General features: G+C 45.0%; 1 protein-coding gene across 1 annotated transcript in view; it reads right to left on the bottom strand.

The window, feature by feature from the left end:
* msraa (methionine sulfoxide reductase Aa) overlaps window positions 1-22,583 on the bottom strand; it is a 40,821-nt gene extending 18,238 nt beyond the window's left edge. The window contains exons 1-3 of the mRNA XM_056294504.1: window positions 22,185-22,583; window positions 16,822-16,890; window positions 33-152 (exon numbers count right to left, since the gene is read on the bottom strand). Coding sequence (XP_056150479.1) covers window positions 33-152; window positions 16,822-16,890; window positions 22,185-22,338 — 343 coding nt within the window. The 5' untranslated portion in view covers window positions 22,339-22,583. The remainder of the gene's footprint in view (window positions 1-32; window positions 153-16,821; window positions 16,891-22,184) is intronic.
* Window positions 22,584-25,575: the final 2,992 nt, after the last annotated feature.

The following is a 25,575-nucleotide window of genomic DNA, read 5'->3' as shown; positions in this document are numbered from 1 at the left end:
TGAATGTATGATCGTGTGTACACTTGCAGTACCTGTGCAGACCTCCTCATAAGATGGGTTAGGTGTGTATCCTCCAGAGTAGCCCACCTGGGTGGAATACACACCTTTCTGTCTCCAAAACTTCCTCTCTGCACCCCAGAAACAGCCCATTCCTGTAGAAATAACATACAGTAATGAGAAACGCCCCTCTCGTTAGTAGAGATGACCACTATCAAATGCATTGATTGACAATGTCTGTGATGAGGAAAAGTCCCTTCACAACTCACTACAAGTGAGACTGTCCAGCCATCATCATCATGGAGAAACATTGTCCTTCATAACCCCACTGAAAGATTTCTCTTTTGTTCTCCAGAATCATTCATACCATCATGATGTCATCTGAGACATGTCAGAATCATTCATACCATCATGACGTCATCTGAGACATGTCAGAATCATTCATACCATCATGACATTATCTGAGACATGTCAGAATTACTCATACCATCATGACATTATCTGAGGCATGTCAGAATTACTCATACCATCATGAGATTATCTGAGGCATGTCAGAATTACTCATACCATCATGAAATTATCTGAGACATGTCAGAATTACTCATACCATCATGACATTACCTGAGACATGTCAGAATAGCTCATACCATCATGACATTACCTGAGACATGTCAGAATCACTCATACCATCATGACATTATCTGAGACATGTCAGAATCATTCATACCATCATGACATTATCTGAGACATGTCAGAATCATTCATACCATCATGACATTATCTGAGACATGTCAGAATTACTCATACCATCATGACATTATCTGAGACATGTCAGAATTACTCATACCATAATGACATTATCTGAGACATGTCAGAATTACTCATACCATCATGACATTATCTGAGACATGTCAGAATCACTCATACCATCATGACATTATCTGAGACATGTCAGAATTACTCATACCATCATGACATTATCTGAGACATGTCAGAATCATTCATACCATCATGACATTGTCTGAGACATGTCAGAATCATTCATACCATCATGACGTCATCTGAGACATGTCAGAATCATTCATACCATCATGACATTATCTGAGACATGTCAGAATTACTCATACCATCATGACATTATCTGAGACATGTCAGAATTACTCATACCATCATGACATTATCTGAGGCATGTCAGAATTACTCATACCATCATGACATTACCTGAGACATGTCAGAATTACTCATACCATCATGACATTATCTGAGACATGTCAGAATTACTCATACCATCAAGACATTATGAGACATGTCAGAATCCCTCATACCATTATGACATCATCTGAGACATGTCAGAATCATTCATACCATCATGACGTCATCTGAGACATGTCAGAATCATTCATACCATCATGACATTATCTGAGACATGTCAGAATCATTCATACCATCAAGATATTATCTTAGACATGTCAGAATCATTCATACCATCATGACATTATCTGAGACATGTCAGAATTACTCATACCATCATGAAATTATCTGAGACATGTCAGAATTACTCATACCATCATGACATTATCTGAGACATGTCAGAATTACTCATACCATAATGACATTATCTGAGACATGTCAGAATCATTCATACCATCATGACATTATCTGAGACATGTCAGAATCATTCATACCATCATGACATTATCTGAGACATGTCAGAATCATTCATACCATCATGACATTATCTGAGACATGTCAGAATTACTCATACCATCATGACATTATCTGAGACATGTCAGAATCATTCATACCATCATGACATTGTCTGAGACATGTCAGAATCATTCATACCATCATGACATTATCTGAGACATGTCAGAATTACTCATACCATCATGACATTATCTGAGACATGTCAGAATTACTCATACCATAATGACATTATCTGAGACATGTCAGAATTACTCATACCATCATGACATTATCTGAGACATGTCAGAATCATTCATACCATCATGACATTATCTGAGACATGTCAGAATTACTCATACCATCATGACATTATCTGAGACATGTCAGAATTACTCATACCATCATGACATTATCTGAGACATGTCAGAATTACTCATACCATCAAGACATTATCTGAGACATGTCAGAATTACTCATACCATCATGACATTATCTGAGACATGTCAGAATTACTCATACCATCATGACATTATCTGAGACATGTCAGAATCATTCATACCATCATGACATTGTCTGAGACATGTCAGAATCATTCATACCATCATGACGTCATCTGAGACATGTCAGAATCATTCATACCATCATGACATTATCTGAGACATGTCAGAATTACTCATACCATCATGACATTATCTGAGACATGTCAGAATTACTCATACCATCATGACATTATCTGAGGCATGTCAGAATTACTCATACCATCATGACATTACCTGAGACATGTCAGAATTACTCATACCATCATGACATTATCTGAGACATGTCAGAATTACTCATACCATCAAGACATTATGAGACATGTCAGAATCCCTCATACCATTATGACATCATCTGAGACATGTCAGAATCATTCATACCATCATGACGTCATCTGAGACATGTCAGAATCATTCATACCATCATGACATTATCTGAGACATGTCAGAATCATTCATACCATCAAGATATTATCTTAGACATGTCAGAATCATTCATACCATCATGACATTATCTGAGACATGTCAGAATTACTCATACCATCATGAAATTATCTGAGACATGTCAGAATTACTCATACCATCATGACATTATCTGAGACATGTCAGAATTACTCATACCATAATGACATTATCTGAGACATGTCAGAATCATTCATACCATCATGACATTATCTGAGACATGTCAGAATCATTCATACCATCATGACATTATCTGAGACATGTCAGAATTACTCATACCATCATGACATTATCTGAGACATGTCAGAATTACTCATACCATAATGACATTATCTGAGACATGTCAGAATTACTCATACCATCATGACATTATCTGAGACATGTCAGAATCACTCATACCATCATGACATTATCTGAGACATGTCAGAATTACTCATACCATCATGACATTATCTGAGACATGTCAGAATCATTCATACCATCATGACATTGTCTGAGACATGTCAGAATCATTCATACCATCATGACGTCATCTGAGACATGTCAGAATCATTCATACCATCATGACATTATCTGAGACATGTCAGAATTACTCATACCATCATGACATTATCTGAGACATGTCAGAATTACTCATACCATCATGACATTATCTGAGGCATGTCAGAATTACTCATACCATCATGACATTATCTGAGACATGTCAGAATTACTCATACCATCAAGACATTATGAGACATGTCAGAATCCCTCATACCATTATGACATCATCTGAGACATGTCAGAATCATTCATACCATCATGACGTCATCTGAGACATGTCAGAATCATTCATACCATCATGACATTATCTGAGACATGTCAGAATCATTCATACCATCAAGATATTATCTTAGACATGTCAGAATCATTCATACCATCATGACATTATCTGAGACATGTCAGAATTACTCATACCATCATGAAATTATCTGAGACATGTCAGAATTACTCATACCATCATGACATTATCTGAGACATGTCAGAATTACTCATACCATAATGACATTATCTGAGACATGTCAGAATTACTCATACCATCATGACATTATCTGAGACATGTCAGAATCATTCATACCATCAAGACATTATCTGAGACATGTCAGAATCCCTCATACCACCATGACGTCATCTGAGACATGTCAGAATCACTCATACCATCATGACATTATCTGAGACATTTCAGAATCACTCATACCATCATGACCTCATCTGAGACATGTCAGAATCGTTCATACCATCATGACGTCATCTGAGACATGTCAGAATCCCTCATACCATCATGACGTCATCTGAGACATGTCAGCCTGCCTCTGCAGAGTGGCTCAGACATCACAAGAGAAACATGAGCGATGAGAGACGGTGCAAAAGATACATAAAGTTTCAGTCCTGCAGCCTCATCAGATGATGTGTGTGTGACTGTGGCCATACACTCAGTGAGCCTTCAAATATTCTAAAGAAATCACACACTGAAATATTGGCTGGTGTCTTTTATAACTATAATTATATTTTTATAATGTTTTACACTAATATAAAATTATATTAATTTACCCTTAATTTGCCCTCATTTCATTTTTAACATGTGCCTGCACATTGTTTTTAATGACAAAATTGAATTGAATTAGTTCTTAATGCATTGTCTAGGTTTTGGTTATTTTTTTCCCTAAACATTCGAACTTAATCTAGTTCTCATTATGTTCAGCTCTAGTTTTTGTATATTTTTGAGACATATATCCCTATTTGTAATGATGACATGGTAGTAATGCAGAATAAGTATTTTGAATTTGAACACAATCAAAAATCACCATTCGGCCCTGTGATGGCCTGGCAGCCTGCTCAGGGTGCCCCCCCCGGGTGCCCCCCCCCCCCGCCGCCGCTGCCCAATGACTGCTGGGATAGGCTCCAGCATCCCCGCGACCCTGAAAGCAGGATAAGCAGATTGGATAATGGATGGATGGATGGATAAACCATCAAATGTAACATTCTTCACTTCTTAACAACACATACATCCGGATGCTGTTTATAGATTACAGCTCTGCCTTCAACACTATCATCCCCGCCAAACTAACCACCAAACTCCTCTCCCTTGGCCTCAAACCCTCCCTCTGTAACTGGATCCTGGACTTCCTGACCAACAGACCTCAGTCTGTAAGGTTAGGTGACCACACCTCTGTGACAACCCCGGGGTCAGCCCAGCTTCAGCACCATGACCAGCGACCCGGCACAGCCCAGAAACGCACCTGGCCCCAATCACGAGAGGGAGACTGAGCGACACACCTGGCCCCAATCGGAGGCTGATGAGGAGCCCCAGGATAAAAGGGAGCCAGACACAGCTGCCCGGGGGGAGAGAGAAAGCTATACGAAGAGGGGAGCCAGCCGGCACAGACGAGGAGCAGGACTCCTGTTGAGGGCTTTTCCTTTTGTGCTTTGAATAAATGCCCACAGCAGGCTCAACTTGCCGACGGCCTCTGCTTCGTTGTTGGGTCGGGTGCTAAGTTCCCCCGTGGTTGTCACAGTTGGTGGAGAATGCGGGCAACGTGAAACCATTACCAGAACACCCGATTCAGTAAAGCAGACCGTGAACAGCCGAAGCATGGAGGCAGCAATGCAGTTGCTGATCCAAGACCAAGCCAGGCAGGCTGAGGGCATGGCCACTCTCAAGCAGATAATGGCTGCCGTCACCGGCCTCCCCCCGACCAGTCGGGCTTGGATGCCCAGCGTCCCCGAGACGCCGCCTGTGAGTTCCGCTAGCCCTGCGGCTGCTACGCCGCCTGTGAGTTCCGCTAGCCCCGCGGCGGCCACGCCGCCTTCAGGTCCCACGGCTGGCAGGTTGCCTTTGAGCCCCGCGGCTGCCAGGCCGCCTTCGAGTCCCGCGGCTGGCAGGCCGCCTTCGAGTCCAGCTTGCCCCGCGGCCATCCCGCCGCCTCTGAAGCCTGGGCGCCCTCCCGATCGGTCCCAGCCCTCAGGTCCCCCACTGGAGATGTTCTGCCTCCAGCGTCCTGGGCGCCCGCCCAACCGTTCCCAGCCCTCGAGCCACCCGCCTGAGATCCCTGACCCGGGCTTCCTTCGTGGGAGGGGGAGTTGTGACAACCCCGGGGTCAGCCCAGCTTCAGCACCATGGCCAGCAACCCAGCACAGCCCAGAAACGCACCTGGCCCCAATCGCGAGAGGGAGACTGAGCGACACACCTGGCCCCAATCGGAGGCTGATGAGGAGCCCCAGGATAAAAGGGAGCCAGACACAACCGCTCGGAGCGAGAGAGAAAGCTATAGTTATGATGGCTGCCCCGTGTACGAGCCAACAAAGAGGGGAGCCAGCCGGCACAGACGAGGAGCAGGACTCCTGTTGGGCGTTTTTCCCTTGTGTGTTTTGAATAAATGCCCACAGCGGGCTCAACTTGCCGACGGTCTCTGTTTCGTTGTTGGGTCCTGCGCTAAATTCCCCCGTGGTTGTCACACCTCCTACACCCTGACCCTCAGCACAGGTGCCCCTCAAGGCTGTGTTCTGAGCCCCCTCCTTTTCTCCCTCTTTACCCACGACTGCCTGCCAACTCACCCCTCTAATGTTATAGGAAACTTTGCAGATGACACCACAGTCATTGGCCGTATCACCAACAATGACGAGACGGCCTACAGGGACAAGATTGAGCACCTCACATCATGGTGTACTACCAACAATCTTGTTCTTAATGTGCAGAAGACGAAGGAGCTGATTGTGGACTTCAGGAAGTCTAGAAGCTGCAGCGACTCCCCCATACACATCAATGGGGTGGAAGTGGAGCGTGTTTCCAGCTTTACATTTCTTGGAGTCCACATCAGCGAGGAACTCTCCTGGACATTAAACACCCAGGCTCTTGTGAAAAAGGCCCAACAACGCCTGCATTTCCTGAGGAGGCTGAGCAGCGCCTGTCTACCCCCCAAAATTCTCACCAACTTCTACCACTGCACCATAGAGAGCATCCTGACCAGCTGCATCTCAGTGTGGTACGGCAGCTGCACCTCAGTAGATCAGAAAGCTCTGCAGCGGATCGTCAAGGTGGCCCAGCATATCACCGGTACCCAGCTCCCAGCCATAAAAGACATTTATCACAAACGCTGCCTTCGAAGGGGTCTGAGCATCAGCAGAGATCCCACCCACCCCAACCATGGACTGTTCTCCCCCCCTGCACTCTGGAAGGCGCTACAGGAGCCTCAGAGCCCGCACTTACCAGGCTCAAAAACAGCTTCTTTCCACAAGCTGTTGCCCACCTGAACCTGGCTACCCACTGAATGTCTGTAGATATTTTTAAATATTTTGTACTCCAGCTCTCTTTTAACTTATTTTTAGCTTTTGGCCTGTGTATATCTTATATTGTGTTTGCTGTGTTTGTCTGTGTCTGTCTTGCACTGTTTGGTGAAGCCACAGCCCTCATTTCATTTTTAACATGTGCCTGCACATTGTTTTTAATGACAATACATTGAATTGAATTGAATTCTTTTAAAGTACGGCCTCAACTCAAAGCTCAGAATATTGCGAGTAGCTGGGAAAGCTTCAATAAAACGGAGTTCTCGCATCTTCTCCAGTAGGTCTTGTCCAGTAGGTCATCTGCAGTAGGTCTTCTCCTGTAGGTCATCTCCAGTAGGTCATCTCCAGTAGGTCTTCTTCTGTAGGTCTTCTCCAGTAGGTGCTACAGACTACTGGAGTTAAGTGCATATAACCATATCTACTATCTCAGAGATTGCTTACTTATACTGTAGGTGATGATATGTAGGATATGATCGTTAAATGGGAGGAATTTTCCAAAAGTTTGTCGTGGTTATGACATGACAAGGCGGTCATTGTAGCTATAAATGTTATGTTTTATTTCATGGTCAGAGCTGCAGTAAAGAGGAGGGACCCCACTGAAAGCACCACAGCACATGCTCTTCAACATGCAGCAGGGGACAAATGAAACATATGAACTCATCTAGTTACGAGATGTGTTGGTTGTGTTTTCACTGGTAACGTTTGTACTTCCTGCAGTATAACTAGCTTACCACTCTGATGATTTCTAGAAAGGTCATTTTCCATAAACAAGTCTGAAAATGTACATGAAAATGTCCGGATTTGGCCTTGTGGTGTAATACGTTTAACATGAATATTTGTTTGATTCTAAAATAAATATTTTCATCATTTTCATGTGTGAGTTATTGCCGTTTACTGACTGCTGCTCAGTTGAGTTAAGCAACATTCTGTTAAGGGCTAGCTTTGCCATTGCTGTTACACTGTAAACTTGTAAAATTGTAAACTATTGTGGCAATGCAAAATTGAAAAGTATATGGTTTTATACTGAGGGTGGAACATTGATGTGAACCACTGAAAATAAGAAGCACATACAACTAAGATAACTGTTCCCGGAAATCAGTTTTGAAAAAGAAGTCCTTCATCAAGGACAATTTCATGAATACTGCCACTGAAGCTATTTAAACCACTCAAAGAAAGCCCTCAGATCACTTGCATAAATGCTCTGTAGTGAATTCAGGGGGCAGCCTGGGAACCGCCACACTGGGATGCAAAGCCGGGTCTCCCGCACCACAGGCGACTATGTTAACCTGTTGTTTAAAGAGTCCGACCCATTAGTCGACTGGTTAACGTAGTCGCCCGTAGTGCGGCAGACCTGGGTCCGCGTCCCGGCTGTGGCAGTTCCTGGGCTTCCCCCTGAATTCGCTACAGCTCTGAGGCCATGTTACCTCAGTACACAACGAGTAACCATGTAGAGCATGAGGAACACAGGCCACTACATCAACATTTTCACATCATGTTCCAGCACTAAAAGACACAGTATGATTTACACGCACTAAGGTCTGAGTCACTTTCTGCCATCTTGTCCGCAGAACAGCTGCGCAAATGAGAGGTGTGTAGTATAAGTGATGCATGGGGGGCGCCAGACACCACAGGGCACTAAAAAATAAAAAAATATAAATCAATAAACATTAAATATAGCCTACAAATATCCTTAAGCGTATTGCTTCAAAAACACATACACTGTACCCAATATCCTTAAGCACGATTTCGAACAGTGTTACCGAGAAAGACCTTCTCCATCCTTCATCCAAACCGCTTAAGGGTCGGACCCTTTAGTTGACTGGTTAACGTTGTCACACGTGGTGTGGGAGATCCGGGTTCGCATCCCGGATGTAGCGGTTCCCGACTAGCCCCTGAATTCGCTACGCCAGCACTTGCCAGAGTCCATTCGCTACGGGCAACAATGATAACCAATCGACTAAAGGGTCCGACCCGTTAGCCAAGGGCTAGTGAGTCTATTTACCCATGCATGTTACACTACCCCCCTCCTTCAGGAAGCGCTTTCGATGGAGGGGACCGCCACAGCCAGGACGCGAACCCGTGGCTCCCGCACCACGGGCGACTACGTTAACCAGTCGACTAAAGGGTCTGACCCGTTAGTCCCAGCCAAACAAAAAAAGGCAAACTTTCATTTTTTTATTTCAAATTTCTATTATTACATTTTTAATCATTTGCTGAGCAACAGCTACAAACATCTAGAAAACTAGACTGTGCCCCCCTACGGTCGCTCGTCAGTGATGCCACCAGGGCACAAAAAGCAGGGGCAAGAAGAAAAGGTCTGGTGCTAAATACAAAAAGAAAGAGCAAACAAAAGGTCTTTCAGCAAACTAAAACGTATTAAAAGTGATCTTCGGGCTACAATGTAGTAGGGCTGGACCCGAATATTCGACTATCTGGATATTCGTTCATTAGGTAAGTATTCGGTTTTCAGTTTTGGGATTCGGGTGCTTGGCTATTTTTTTTATTTGTTTGTTAAATGTAGGCTATCAATACCGGTGAAGTGCATAAATACATATTGTGGGCACATTCTTGTACTACATGCACACTTTGTAATCCCGCTGTTAAAATGTGGAAATAAATCCCGGGTCAGTCGGGTCACGTGACACCCTTCTAACGCACGGCGGTGACGTCACGCGTCAGTCCCGCTTGGCCGGCAGACACAACGCCGAAGAGCTCCGCTGTGCCGCAGTTATGATCATAAACGTGCTACCTTCTTCTAGTTATTACAGTTCGTTCACTTATCCCTCGTTCTTCACTGGGGCAGTAATCGGTGAAATAACTCAGAAATACAAGGCGACCGTTATTTGTCAGAAAAATGTCCGAGTATGACACTGCTAAGCTTTCTCATATAACAGAAGTGTGGCTGTTTTGTGTCTCTGTCTGACTCGTGGTGGGTTCACTTGTACAGATCTCGTCTAATAGCTGAGCAAGCTGTTTTATGTTAATTTGTTTATTTGGTTATTTTAATGAACGACAAAGAACAAACAAGACATTAAGATAACAACACAAGAAACGTACATAAACTTAACACTGAACACGGGCACAATCAATGTATCTGTGTGCATTGTATATCAGTGTGTGTGTGTGTGTGTGCTCGCGCGCGTGTGTGTGTGTGTGCGCATGCTTGTGTGTGTGCGTGTGTGTGTGCGTGAGACCTAACAGACACACACCTGTATTAGTAGAACTGACAGTTCATATGAGGGAAGGGACAACACAATTCTCACGAGAACTTTCATATTTCCCGCGCTGGAGCGTGTGTGTGTGTGTGCGGGTGTGTGTGTCTGTATGTGTGTGCGTGTGTGTGTGTCTGTGTGTATGTGTGTGTGTGTGTCTGTGTGTGTGTGTGCGTGAGACCTACACACAGCAGGACCTACCTCCAGGTGGAGGTAGGCCCTGCTGTTCGTCTCCAAAGGTCAGGAAAGAAGAGGCTTGACTGTACCCGGCTAGAAAAGGCTGAGGTCCAGAACAATCTCCGCCTCTCTCTGGCTGAAAACCTAGAAGACATTGAGCTTCTCTTGAGCACGGATGATTCCATTGACAGGAAATGGTCTTCCATGAGCTCCAGACTCTACAAGGCAGCATCCCAATCCATCGGTTACAAGAGCAGAAAACACCAGGACTGGTTCAATGACAACACAGGCACAATAACTTCCATACTCAAAGGCATGCATAAAGCACACAGTGCTGTCCTCAACAATCCCACATCAGCTACACTCCGGCAACAATGGCAAGCATCCAGGAGAGAGGTGCAGTCAAAATTGCGTGCCCTGCAGAATGAGTGGTGGATATCGAAGGCAAATGAAATACAATCCCATGTCGATAGAAATGATATGCACAACTTTTATGATGCAGTGAAAACCATCTACGGCCCAAGAAACTGCTCTATCTCCCCCCTGAAGTCTGATGATGGTACCACCCTAATAAAGGACCAGAAACTCATCACAAAAAGATGGGCAGAACATTTTGAGACTCTTTTGAACCAGCCCTCCCCAACAGATCCCTCGATCTTGGATGAACTACCTGTCCGCCCCACCATCCAAGACCTTGACCTTCCACCAACCTTTGAAGAGGTTCATTGTGCAGTTAGGTCGCTGAAAAATAACAAGACCCCTGGCCCTGACAGTATCCCTGCAGAGATTTTTAAACAGGGAGGCTACCTCTGCACCCGTGCACTTTTCCTGTTCATCTCACACGTATGGAAGAACGAAACTGTCCCTCAGCAGTGGAGGGATGCTAACATCATCTCTATATATAAAGGCAAAGGAGACAAGTCCCTCTGTGGCAACAGCTGTGGCATTTCACTACTGGCTGTTGCTGGAAAAGTCCTGGCCAAACTCATGTTACACAGGCTGGTAAAACACATCTCAGAGGAGCTGTTGCCTGAGTCACAGTGTGGGTTTAGGAGGAATAGGAGTACTGTGGACATGGTGTTCACAGCACCGCAACTCCAAGAGAAGTGTAGGGAGCAAAATCAGAACCTCTTCATAGCCTTCATCGACCTGTCAAAGGCTTTCGACACAGTCAACAGGGACATCCTATGGAACATCCTCCTGAAGTTTGGCTGTCCATGAAAGTTTGTCAACATCCTTCAAAGATTTCACGTGGGGATGATGGCACGTGTGACCATTGGAGGCCAGGAATCCGAGCCCTTCAGGGTGTGCACCGGGGTACGTCAGGGGTGCATCCTTGCTCCAGTTCTCTTCAACATATTCCTCCTGTGTGTGACATTGCTGCTCCACAAGGAAATCAGGAAGGACAGTGGGGTTCCTGTGGACTTCAGACTAGATGGAAACCTATTTAACATCCGTAGGCTCCAAGCGGTCACAAAAATGACATCGGAGCACATCATCGAGTTACAGTACGCAGATGACTGTGCAGTTGTGGCCCACACACCCGAGGCACTACAAGCTACCCTTGCAGCTGCTGCAAGGGCGTATGGTAGGCTGGGGCTCTCTATAAATGTGGCAAAGACTGAAGTAGTATGCCAGTGGGCATCTACTCCTCCATCTCATTCACCAACCTTCAACATCTCCGACAAACCACTTGCAACAGTGGAATCCTTCAAATACCTGGGCAGCTTCCTCTCTGACGACTGCAGCATCGACAGGGAGATACAAAACCGGATTAAACAAGCGTCATCCTCTTTTGGCAGACTTAGGAGAAGGGTCTTTCAAAACAAAGGCCTCAACCTCCACACCAAAATATCTGTACTTGGCAGTTGTCATCACGACTCTCCTCTACAGCTGTGAGGCGTGGACCCTGTACAGCCACCACCTCAGGATGCTTGAGGTCTTCCACACCAGATGCCTACAATGCATCCTGAGGATAACCTGGCGTGACCGAGTGCCCCATACTGAAATACTCCGCAAGACCAACTGCATCAGCATGGAGGCTACCGTCACCCAGCACCAACTTCGATGGCTCGGTCACGTCATCAGTATGCCAAAGGAGCGCTTACCGCGTAAAGTGCTGTATGGCCAGCTACATCTTGGCCGCCGCTTGGCAGGGGGCCAGAAAAACGGTACAAAGACCAGCTTAAGACCATCATAAAAAAGTGCGGCCTGAACCTGAGCCAGCTGGAAGACACTGCCGCCCAACGCTCCATCTGGCGGCAGCTCTGTCAACAAGGGGTGCAAAACCTCGAGAAGGACCACGGTGATCGACGGACCAGAAGGCGTCTGAAGAGACATGAAGCCAGTACCACACCTACACCCCCAGTCAGTGATTTCACCTGTTCTGTCTGCGGCAGACATTGTGGATCGCGGATTGGGCTTTACAGCCATAAGAAGACTCACAAGTGACAGAGCCAGGATTGTCATCATCGGACACGACGGACAACCTAAAGCAAAAAAAAGTGTGTCTGTGTGTGTGTGTGTGTGTGAGACCTAACAGACACACACCTGTATTAGTAGAACTGACAATTCATATGAGGGAAGGGACAACACAATTCTCACGAGAACTTTTATATTTCCCGCTCTGGACTGTGTGTGTGTGTGTGTGTGTGTGTGTGTGTGTGTGTGTGTGTGTGTGTGTGTGCTCTCTCTCTCTGTGCTCTCTCTCAACTGAGAATGACCTCTAAGCAAAGGTTTCCTCTCCATGAGGTTATGGCACAGCTCTCTGACGCTGAACGTGACATAGAGGAGAATGTGTCTGAGACAGAGGAGGATGTTGAGGAGGACCCTGATTATGAGGTATCCTCCTCTGATGAGAATCACAGTGTGGACCCTCCTGTTGACTCTCAACCACTAGCAGACACGTTACCTTCCCATAATGGAACGGTATTATGGGCCCTCTCTCCACTTCAAGGACACGGTAGACTTAGTGCTGCTAAGGACATGAAAATGGTCCCAGGCCCCACCAGATACACTGTCAACTATGTCGAAGACATCAAATCCTCATCTGAGCTCTTTGTCACGCCACCAATTGAAAATTATATGCTTGGGATGCCAAACTTAGACGGGAGGCGTGTGTATGGGGACAGTTGGAAAGACTTGGATGTGACCCACTTGCAAGCCTACATTGGGTTGCTCACTTTGGCAGGAGTGCACAAGTAAAAAGGTGAAGCAACAGGGAGGCTTTGGGCTGCTGACACTGGAAGGGCAATATTTGCAGCCACCGCGTCTGTAAAGACGTTCCATGTTTTCTCCCGTGTCATACGCTTTGATGACAGAGAAACAAGGCAGGCCCTATGAGAGCGTGACAAACTTGCAGCAATATGGGATGTATGGGACAAGTGGGTTCGGCAATTACCCTAACTTTACAATCTAGGCCCCCACGTGACTGTGGATGAATGTCTGGTTGTATTTCATGGGCGCTGTCCCTTCAGACAATACATACCAAGCAAACCGGCCAAATACGGTATCAAAATATGGGCAGCGTGTGATGCACAGTCCAGCTATGCTTGAAATATGCAGGTCTACACTGGCAGATCCCCTGGCGAAGCACCTGAAAAACAATCTGGGCACGAGGGTGGTACTAGACATGGCTGAAGGACTGAATGGTCATAACATTACGTGTGATCATTCTTTCACATCGTATGCCCTGGGTGAGGAACTGCTGAAAAGAAAGGTTACCATGCTGGGGACAGTGAGAAAGAACAAGCCAGAGCTTCCCTCTGAGCTTCTTGCGATGAAGAACAGCAAGGTAACATCTTCAATGTTGGCCTTGACTGACAGAGCCACTGTCGTCTCCTATTGCCCCAAGAAAGGGAAAAGTGTCCTACTGATGAGCACCATGCACAAAGATGCTGCCCTGACCACCAGAGAAGACAGAAAACCACAAATGGTCTTGGACTACAACGAGACAAAGGGAGGGGTTGATAACCTGGACTAGGTCACAGCCACATACAGCTGCCGACACATGACTGCGTGTTGGCTCCTTGTCATTTTCGTCAACATCATTGATGTGACGATTACAATGCCTTTGTAATATGGAGCAAAATAAACAAGGATTTGAACAGCGGAAAACTGAGTTGAAGGAGGATTTTCCTGGAGCAGCTGGGTTGCGCGCTGGTGAAACCTCATATCGAGAGAAGATGGTGCCTTCCAAGAGCATCAACAGCTGCTGCAACTGTTGTGAAAGACATCCAGAGCAGAACAACAGAGACACACTCCCCAACTCCTCCAGTGGTTCAAACGGCTGGCAGGAAACATGGCAGGTGCCAGGTCTGTCCCACCGGAAATGACTCCAAGACCAGCAACACCTGTGTGAAATGCAAGAAATATGTCTGCAAGGAGCATGCACACACTCTCTGCACATCATGTGCACAGCAGTGCAGACAAAAGGCTGGACTGTACCTTCTGGTGGCCTGTAGGAAAAATAATATGCTGTTCATATTCTGTCTATGCTGTTTGTATTCTGCCAAACTACATAGTATACACTTATAGTAGCATAGAACAATCCCTGACAAAATGCTCACATCTCCTTTTTATGGAGTTGTTTTTTTGTTTTTGTTTTTGTAAATAAAGAGTGGTTATGTATTCCTTACTGATGTTCTGACGATGATGTTGGGTTATACAAGTAAAATCCTTCTTCTTCTTCAAGGCTTCCTCATTAGCGAGGGTTGCCAGCACCATCAGGATGACATGCTTGCCATGCAAGTCTCCTCCAGTTCTCTCTGTCCTGAGCTGATCTTGTTGCCTCCGATATTTCCAGACTAAGCCACTCTCTGACATCATCATGATACTGCTTTTGGCCGGCCTCTCTTGCGCTTTGCTGGTGTAGTTCCCAAACTCCCCAAATCCTTCTAAATGTTTGAAATTGTGTTTGTTTTCCTGGGGCCAAATTGACCCCGAACATAATACATGTTACAAGAGAATTTTTTTCTTTCCAAATGTTATTAACAACAAAAATCTGTACTTATAATAATATATAAAACATCAAAAAGATCTTTCTTTCCAATCTGAGGTCAATCAAAGAGATTTTATAGTGATCTGCATATTTTTCCATCGTCACGTAATAGGTATTCTGGCTGTAGAAGGGGGTGGGGGGCGGTTATGTTTTATTTAAAGAGCTATTTAGGTAGTCAGCAAAGAAACATAAAGTACCTGACACATAAACTTGGGTAACACTTTCAATTATAACCATTTTCTGGAGGTTAAAACTGCAAGGGTCCAATTGACCCCAAGGTTAAAGATGCTAGTAAAATTTGAAGATAACAGGAGGGTTAACTTGGTTTTTGGGTGATTACCGTCAGCTAAGCACTTTGTCTTGTTTGTCCCGGGAGCATTGCCCGTCTTTCTTTTCGTCCCTGTAAAATATCTCTCCATCCTGTCAACCTACACACTCTCTGGCTCATGAAAGCATTTTGTTGATTGTTCCACCATGAAAAAGATTGCGACATCAAATCAGTAGTTCCGCACTACACTAAACTAGACCATGCCTCTGTGCCGGCACAGAGGCATGCATCACGCCCCACACACTTTGAGAAACGCTGGCTTAGACCAATACACAGTCTTACTAATTGGACTGTGAAAGACTGACAGCAGTGTTGTGGCATGGTTAAGTTGGGTAATTACATGTGGTATGGTGAAGTTGGGTAATTACATGTGGCATGGTTACGTTGGATAATTACATGTGGCATGGTTAAGTTGGGTAATTACATGTGGCATGGTGAAGATGGGTAATTACATGTGGCATGATGAAGTTGGGTAATTACATGTGGCATGGTTAAGTTGGGTAATTACATGTGGCATGGTTAAGCTGGGTATTACATGTGGTATGGTTACGTTGGATAATTACATGTGGCATGGTGAAGTTGGGTAATTACATGTGGCATGGTTGAGTTAGAGTAATTACATGTGGTATGATGAAGTTAGGGCAATTACATGTGGCATGGTTAAGTTAGGGTTAGGGCACCACAGCATGCAGCACGCCTTCACTCCTTCCCTCTTAAACTGGCTGGAAAAACCTGGTGACTAGCTAAGAGGTCAAACATTCAGGTACAAAGCCAAGAAAGAATGTATTTACATGCACATGTAATTACATTACATCTTAATTAATTAATAATTACATTGGCAATAGATTATTAAAGTTATATCATACTTTGCAGTTTGCTCATATAGACGAAATACCATGTAACGTTAGATGAGCTCTTATTCAATAAAGATGCCAGGGTCACAGCTGCAATACTGATATGTTACTTATGTTGTAATTTACCTTTTTTTATGTTAAACTTCTGACCTTGGTTATTTGAAAAATTCTTATTCATAAAAATGATCTACTGTATTTATCAGTCAGCTTTTTTTTTAATTTTGAAGTTTAAGGAACAGTTTCTTACCAAACATGACCATCTCTGTCCTTTCCGGAAAGGGTGGAGTAGTCCTGTTGCCATTCACATCATGCTTAGCTGTAAAAAGGGACAAGAGATGGAACAAGAGTGACTGATGGAGAAAGAGTGAGAGAGAGATAGAAAGACGGAGATAGAAAGACTGAGAGAGAGATAGAAAGAGAGTGAGAGAGAGAGGTAGAGCGATAGAAAGACAGATAGAAAGACAGAGATAGATAGAAAGAGTGAAAGACAGAAAGAGTGAAAGACAGAAAGAGAGTGAGAGAAATAGAAAGAGGTCACAACCCCTTTTCCTTGATACCTGCTCACCCCTCCTTCACTCTGGCACACCTGCCCATGGTTTCAATCTACACACCTGCTGGCCATCAAGCAATCACCTCCTCTCCCTTGACACCTGCTCACCCCTCCTTCACTCTGGCACACCTGCCCAAAGTACAACTTCACCCTGGGAACAACTAAAATCCAACAACCAACTAACTACACACACCTAGGGTTGAAGATCAGGTCCACTGGTCATTTTAACTTGGTCCTTAATGAACTGAAAGAAGGCAAGAAGGGCTTTCCATGCCATCAAAAAGTCAACACATGCTGACATCCCAGTTAGGACCCGGCTCAAAATATTCCAATCAGTGATTGAGCCAACTGCACTATATGGCAGGGAGGTTTGGAGTCCTCTCACAAAACACGAATTTGGAAAATGGGGAAAACATCCAATCAAAAGCCTGCATGCAGAATTTTGTAAGAGAATCCTCCGGGTCCAGAGGAAGTCTCCCAACTACACATGCAGAGCAGAATTAGGCCAATACCCTTGAATAATTCACACTGAAAAAAGAGCCATTCAATTCTGGAAACACCTAAAAATGAGTGACCCCAAATCCTGACATTATAAATCCCTCAAAAGCCAAGAGATGAACATAGAGAAGAGTCCCCTGAGTCAACTGGTCCCGACGCTCAACAGGCTAACACTAGACCTTCTAACACCACTAATAATAACCAGCCTCAGGACAGTGACGTCATTCCTCAACACATTCCACCCAACCAACCTGTCAATCAACACAAACACGATGATGAAACCTGTTGGACCAGAACAACAAAACCCCAAAGTAAACTCCAGGGCTGTGTGGTTCTAAACAGACAGTACACCACGGCAGAACATGTGACCACCTGACTGGTAACACACCGAGAAACACCTTGACAATGTCCACACTCAGTGAGCACAGCCTGGCATGGAGACAGACCCACACACACAAACCTGCTGCCCAGAGAGGACAGACAGGCTGTGTCTCACTGTGGTCAAGCAGTGGTGGAGACACAGCTCCACTTCCTGACCACATGTGACAAACACAAACATATAAGAAAAGAACACCACCCCAAATTCGTAAAAATAACAAAAACACAAATACATGTTGACTCTGCCCAGGCAATCCCCTACTTCTTAGGTGAGAAAGCCCAAGGTTCATGGTGGCAGCAAAGTGTGTAGCAGCTGCCACAAAGTGAGGGACAATGAGTGACTAAAATCACTTCATCAATATATGTCTGTTTGTTTGTTTTCGACTGTCTTGTTTGTATTGTTTGTTATGACATTAGGTATTGTGTATCATGTGTTATTAATGCTTTGCCAATATGAGAATGCCTGTCATGCCAATAAAGCACATTTAAATTGAATTGATAGAAAGAGTGAGATATAGAAAGAGTGAGAGAGATAGAAAGAAAGAGAGAGTGAGAGACAGAAAGCATGAGATAGAACGAGAGTGAGAGAGATAGAAAGATTGATATACAGAAAGAGTGAGAGATAGAAGCAGTGAGCATGAGAGAGACAGAAGAGTGAGAGAGTGATATACAGAAAGAGTGAGAGGTAAATAGTGAGAGAGACAAGGAGTAAGTGGTAGAAAGAGTGACAGCAAGAGTGCGAGACATAAAGAGTGAGAGATAGAAAGAATGAGAGAGTGGAGACAAAGCATGAGATAGAACGAGTGAGAGACGGAAAGAGTGAGAGACGGAAAGAGTGAGAGATATAGAAACAGTGAGCATGAGAGGGAGACAGAAGAGTGAGAGAGTTAATACAGAAAGAGTGAGAGAGCCAAAGAGTGAGAGGTGGAAATAGTGACAGCAAGAGTGAGAGACATAAAGAGTGAGAGACCGAAAGAGTGAGAGACCGAAAGCGTGAGAGATAGAAAGAGATAGAAAAAGTGAGAGATAGACAGAGTGAGAGACAGAAAGAGAGAGTGAGAGACAGAAAGAACAAGCGGGACATTAAACAAATGTACATCAAGATATCTGGGTTCAAAACATGTTTCACTGGAATTTTAAAAAAATCACTTCAAGATCAGTCTTGGGAAGATTTTGCTTTTGAAAAAAGAAATTCCTTGGTTCCATGTGTCACACAACACAGGAGAGCTAACATGTCAGACCAGGACTCCACAGTCTACACCATCTACAGACCAGGAACCCACGGTCTACACCATCTACAGACCAGGACTCCACAGTCTACACCATCTACAGACCAGGAATCCACGGTCTACACCATCTACAGACCAGGAATCCACGGTCTACACCATCTACAGACCAGGACTCCACAGTCTACACCATCTACAGACCAGGACTCCACAGTCTACACCATCTACAGACCAGGAACCCACGGTCCACACCATCTACAGACCAGGACTCCACAGTCTACACCATCTACAGACCAGGACTCCACGGTCTACACCATCTACAGACCAGGACTCCACAGTCTACACCATCTACAGACCAGGACTCCACAGTCTACACCATCTTCAGACCAGGACTCCAGTCTACACCATCTACAAGCCAGTGGCCACTCCTTCAAGGATGAGGATGTGCACATCCTTGATAGGGAGGAACGCTGGTTTGAACAGGGAGTCAAAGAGGCCATCTATATAAAGAGGGAACGACCATCCCTGAACCGAGGGGGGGCCTAAGAGTGCATCTGTCACCATCTTACAATGCTGTGATTCCCCAGTCTTCTGTTAATAGTACACATGACCATTGTAACTCTAGTTAATGGTCACAGCAATTTGCATATGAAACCGGTCATTGTTTACAGTCGTTATGCCACTGTATTGTTTATAAGGGTGGGGACACGTGCAGTCACTGTATTGTTTATAAGCGTGGGACACCTACAGTCACTGTATTGTTTATAAAGGTGGGGCCACCTGCAGTCACTGTATTGTTTATAAGGGTGGGGACATCTGCAGTCACTGTATTGTTTATAAAGGTGGGGACACCTGCAGTCACTATATTGTTTATAAGGGTGAGGACACCTGCAGTCACCGTATTGTATATAAGGGTGGGGACACCTGCAGTCAGTTTAAACTGAAGATGTCACTTAGTTGGGTGATGAAACGTATCTGTCAACAAATGTTGTGTCCAGATGAACTGATTCAACCTTCTTTGATTTTCTTACCTGGATTATTGAGCATGCATAAAGACAGAATAGATAAGCTCTAGCTCCACCTCGGGTCTTTTCATCAGTGCCACTGTCTCCAGACCATATAACATAGCTGGTCTCACAACCATCTTGTAAACCTTCCCTTTAACTCTTGCTGTTACCCTTCTGTCGCACATCACTTCTGACACTCTTCTCCACCCACTCCACCCTGCCTGCACTCTCTTCTTCACCTCTCTACTGCGCTCCCCGTTAATTTAAACAGTTGAACCCAAGTATTTAAACTCATCCACCTTCATAACCTCTACTCCTTGCATCCTCACCATTCAACTGTCCTCCCTCTCATTCACACATATGTATTCTGTCTTGCTTCTACTGACTTTCATTCCTCTTCTCTCCAGTGCATACCTCCACCTCTCCAGGCTCTCCTCCACCTGCACCCTACTCTCATTACTGATCACAATGTCATCCGTGAACATCATAGTCTACGGAGACTCCTACCTGATCTCGTCTGCCAACCTGTCCATCACCATTGCAAACAAGAAAGGGCTCAGAGCCGATCCTTGATGTAATCCCACCTCCACCTTGAACCCATCTGTCATTCCAGCCACACACCTCACCACTGTCACACTTCCCTCATACATATCCTGCACCACTCCTACATACTTCTCTGCAACTCCTGACTTCCTCATACAATACCACACCTCCTCTCTCGGCACCCTGTCTGTCGTATGCTTTCTCTAAATCTACAAAGACACCATGTAACTCCTCCTGACCGTCTCTATACTTCTCCATCAACATTCTCAAAGCAAACATCACATCTGTGGTGCTCTTTCCTGGCATGAAACCATACTGCTGCTCGCTGATCATCACCTCTCCTCTTAACCTAGCTTCTATTACTCTTTCCCATATCTTCATGCTGTGGCTGATCAACTTTAAACCTCTGTAGTTGCTACAGTTCTGCACACCGCCCTTGTTCTTGAAAATCGGTACCCGTATGCTTCTTCTCCACTCCTCAGGCATGTCATGATTTTGAAGTCTCATTATCGTGTTTTTATTCAATAACATGTCCATATTGTCTTTGGTATTACTTGTTTTGCATTGTTTTCCAGTTCACCTTAACATTGACTTCAATGCAATATAATAATAACGCGGGAGCAGTCTGTAGCGCATTTTAGTATATTCAAGTAGAAATTAAACGTCTTTCGTGTCTTGGTGACAAATGGGAAAGTGACCCACCGCGAACTGTTCCCTCGCCTCTACAGTCTTTTCCGTCAAGTTTACCGTAGTTTGGTAAACGCATGCGCAGTGAGCAGCCCAGAACTGCGTTTTGCTAGACCCCTTTTCTGTTAGTAAACATAATGACGTTTTTGTGGGCGGAGCTTAGCTGGAGGCAAATATCCATAGCTACAATAGACAAAAGCGTAGTTTAACGTTACCTTACTTACCCGATATGTACCTGATATGACGTGTGCGCTACAAACACGAGCATTTCTGATGATCTCCTCAGTCCAGTCCTTTCGTCTTATGGCGTTTAACCACAGCTGTCACCGATCTGTTAGACGGGGAGTGGCAGCTGGTGTGCGATAAAACGTCAAGTTTAGCTTATTACTTCTTCGACTCTGGCCCCCCAAAACACAGCGTGGAGCCATGCTGGCTAACGTTAGCTAGCTAGATGACGTCCGCTGCCGGAGGACGTGATTGGTATTTAACGTTACCGCTTCTGGCTTTGCCTTGCCTCCGGCTGGCGTAATCACTACGCGGACTCGAAAAGGGTCCGTTGGCAGCAGCTAATGGACGCTTCGCAGATGTTAGCCGCTTGATAACTCGGTATAACCGTCTCTGTCCAGTCCATTGCGTTGGTCAGTTAAGTCTCCTGTTCACGAACAGTGTCACAAAATAGTCCACAACGCCACATGCTATGCTAACGTGCTAATGCTCTTACCGGATACTGTGACGCTGTCGCTCCTGCCGGGCAAAGCTGTCTCGGGCGCTGGCATTTGAGTTTTGGAAGACATGTCTCCCATTCTACTGTGGACGAAGTGGCGCCAAATCAAACGCGGCCGGGTTTTGGCGACCATGGAGCTCAGACCCAGCATTGACCCAGACCCAGCATTGATCAAGCCCTCCTGGACACGGCTACGGCCACACAGCCTAGCACGGCTTGGTAACGCCCAGGCCTGAGGATGACTACGGTCAACTGAGCCGTCACTTACGAAAGCCCGGTCAAATAGCCGCTCGTCGGATGTTGATGCGCATCTACTGGCGGTGTTACGGTAGGCGTGCTTGGCGCGGACAGAAAGGACGAGGAAAGTCTCGTATTTCACATTTCAGCAATCTCAGCAAAGAATATTTCATGGACTATTCTTTGCTGAGATAGCAAGAGTGAGAACATAGCCAGGGTCTTCATGTAGTGGAAGACCCTGGCTATGTCCATGACAAGTTTCATGTGATTTACTGTCCCGTTTTTGAGAAAATTAAAGCTAAAGTTAAAGTGTGGTTGTTGAGGTGTCTTTCTTCAGCGGATTATACTTTGCGTACTTACAAATAAACAGACTTGTTTTCAACAGCGATGGTGAATTTATTGCCTTTCTTCACAAGGCATTTGCATTCACTTTTATACAGAGCTCACATCAGATGGGACCACTGCGCTTTTGTTGTTAATGTCATGCGCGCACTGTACACGCGCACGCGCCAGACTCCGTGGTTACATCACCGCTGAACCTACGGTGGCTCATAAGGTACAAACAGTACAATATACAAAACACCCGTAAGGGGAATTCGCACCACAGAGTACAGAGTTTTTATACATGTTAAAACCCCCACTCGAATTTGGCTTACTGGGGTTCACCTGGAAATAAACAACAAAAAAAGGCCCTTCTTTACCTTAATAATGTAAACGAAAAGACCGTGCTCTGTGCACTAACCGCACTCTAAGTGCCAAATATGTCCTGTGTACTTTGTCAAATAATGTAAATATGCCTATATATAATAGGGTGGGTGTAGTACAACACAAGTCATACTGTGTCAGCATAGTATCATGCAACTATTCTAATAAAGTATCTGACAGTTATTTTGTGTCTTTATGATGTCGATGGAAACGCTTTTCGTAGCGTGGTGATCACTTTACCACAAGCAGGACATCTTGTGTTGTTACATGTACATGTACATGTTACATGTTACATGGCCGCAATCTGCGATCCAGTCCTTCTGCTTGCAGCATGCATAGCACATGAAATCCGTGTCTGAGGATATCTCAAGAGGTCTGTAATAACAGGCGTCCTCTCTGCAAATACCACATGCCATACGACCTTCTCTTTTCAGTTGTGCCAAACATGCTGTACAACACAGGTGTCCACAGTTAAGGTATGCATTGGCAGTGTTATAACAGCAGTAGCAAGCAAAGGGGTTGATGGGCTCCACTTCATCATCTGTCCCATCTGCACTGTCCGCACTGTCAGCACTACCAGCACCTACGGAGACACACAATCACTTTCTGATACAAGTACATCAATGCGCAATGTGCGTAACGGTTGCTATGTATGTGATGTATGATGCACATACCTGTAATCATGAGGTTGTTGGTAGGTTCCACCTCTACAATGTAGGTATCCTCCACCCCCTCGCCGGGATCCACATACTGGGCAGATGGGACGAAGCGACCGTCCGCTTTGATGACATTGCCCAGCGTGGACATGCGATCATCGTAGTACAGGGCAACCGGTGTACACTCCACCTCTGTATCGGTGGGGTTTGTTCCCGGGATCCTCAACATTGGTAGAAGTGGTACATCTACTGGACGGCGAGGCGTTGTGTATGGTTTATATCTCAGTGCGTTTCGCCGAGTTTGTATCTGAACATGTTTCATGTGTTGCACACTTTGACAAAGAGGGACTTCCAGGCGTGCATGGGTTTTCACTCTTTTTAATCTGATAATTCAGAGACACAGACACATCAGTCACTCGGTCATTTCACTGCAGGCGATCTGTTTACTGACGCGCCCCGCCTTTTCCTGAGGACCCCTGAGGACCCCTAGCTACCTTAAAGTGCTTGTATTAACTCCTCACATGTAACCCACATTCATAGAGCCAAATATTAAAGTTGTGATAAATAAACAAACCAATTAATGTGACCAACACTGCAAACTAATGAAAACGGGGTGCCCCGTGTCCATAACAGTTCCAATATTACCCCGGGCCTCACACTCTCCCCTGCAAAATGAATGTCGTCTCGACATTATACATCTCCCAGAGTCTCATGTTCTCAACAGGTGAGTTGTAGTGGTAGCTTGTGGGAGTCAGCCTTTAAGGATACACTCTGTACAACAACAGTCTTTGACCCGACATGCATCTCCCTCTTTAAGTCATGGGTCAGCTACAGACACCACTGGCCAGGTGATATCCGAAGTGCTACTCCGCTCTTTAGGCGGGCTATATATCTCTGACTGAAAGATTTTAATCCTTTTTCTACCCCATAACCCATTACACAGACCCACATGTACTGTTATATGCCTCACACATGTTTGAGTATCTTCTATGTGTTAGTGGTCTGAACTCTGGTAGTTTACTTTTTAAACAAACAAAAATCTGTTAGGGTTTGTAGAACGAACCCAATAGCGACAACACAAGACAAAGTAAAGCACCAACCTGGCAGGACTCGTAGAGGAGAGCCGGCCGGGCCTGGACAGAAGGGGGAGGCAATTCAGGCGGAACTTGAGAATAGCTTCTTAAAAAATGGGAAAACGTAAACTGCCCCCTTAATCCGAAAAGGAAAAAACGTAAACTGCTCCCTTAAAGTCCGAAAGGGAAAAAACGTAAACTGCTCCTTTAAAGTCCGAAAGGGAAAAAACGTAAACTGCTCCTTTAAAGTCCGAAAGGGAAAAAACACAAACTGCTCCTTTAAAGTCCGAAAGGGAAAAAAAACACAAACTGCTCCTTTAAAGTCCGAAAGGGAAAAAAACACAAACTGCTCCTTTAAGGTAGAAGTCCAACCGAGTAATAAGATCCACAGTGAGAGAGGAGAAATTAGAATATCAAAAACTTGATCTCAACTAGAAAATCACGATGGGAAAATCCAATGGGGAAAACACAAAGAGAGTTCTTCTCCGAACAAGCTCTCAAGGAGAACTGACACAAGGGAATAATCAAACAAGCAAAAACACGGAGAATACTACAATCTGTACTCCACCGGGAGACACAGAAATGTCACAAAACTCGAGACGAAGAATTTACTCACGGGACTGTTCAGGACGAACTCGCGACGAGTTCTGGAAAGCAAACAAACTTATACTACAGTGGTTAACGAGTAGGTAGGCTGCAGGTGTTTCAGACGCGCCC

Source organism: Lampris incognitus, chromosome 15, assembly GCF_029633865.1.
Source record: "Lampris incognitus isolate fLamInc1 chromosome 15, fLamInc1.hap2, whole genome shotgun sequence".
NCBI classification, from domain to species: Eukaryota; Metazoa; Chordata; class Actinopteri; order Lampriformes; family Lampridae; genus Lampris; species Lampris incognitus.
Note: the sequence above shows the minus strand (reverse complement) of the source record. Positions and strands in the feature narration are given on the sequence as shown.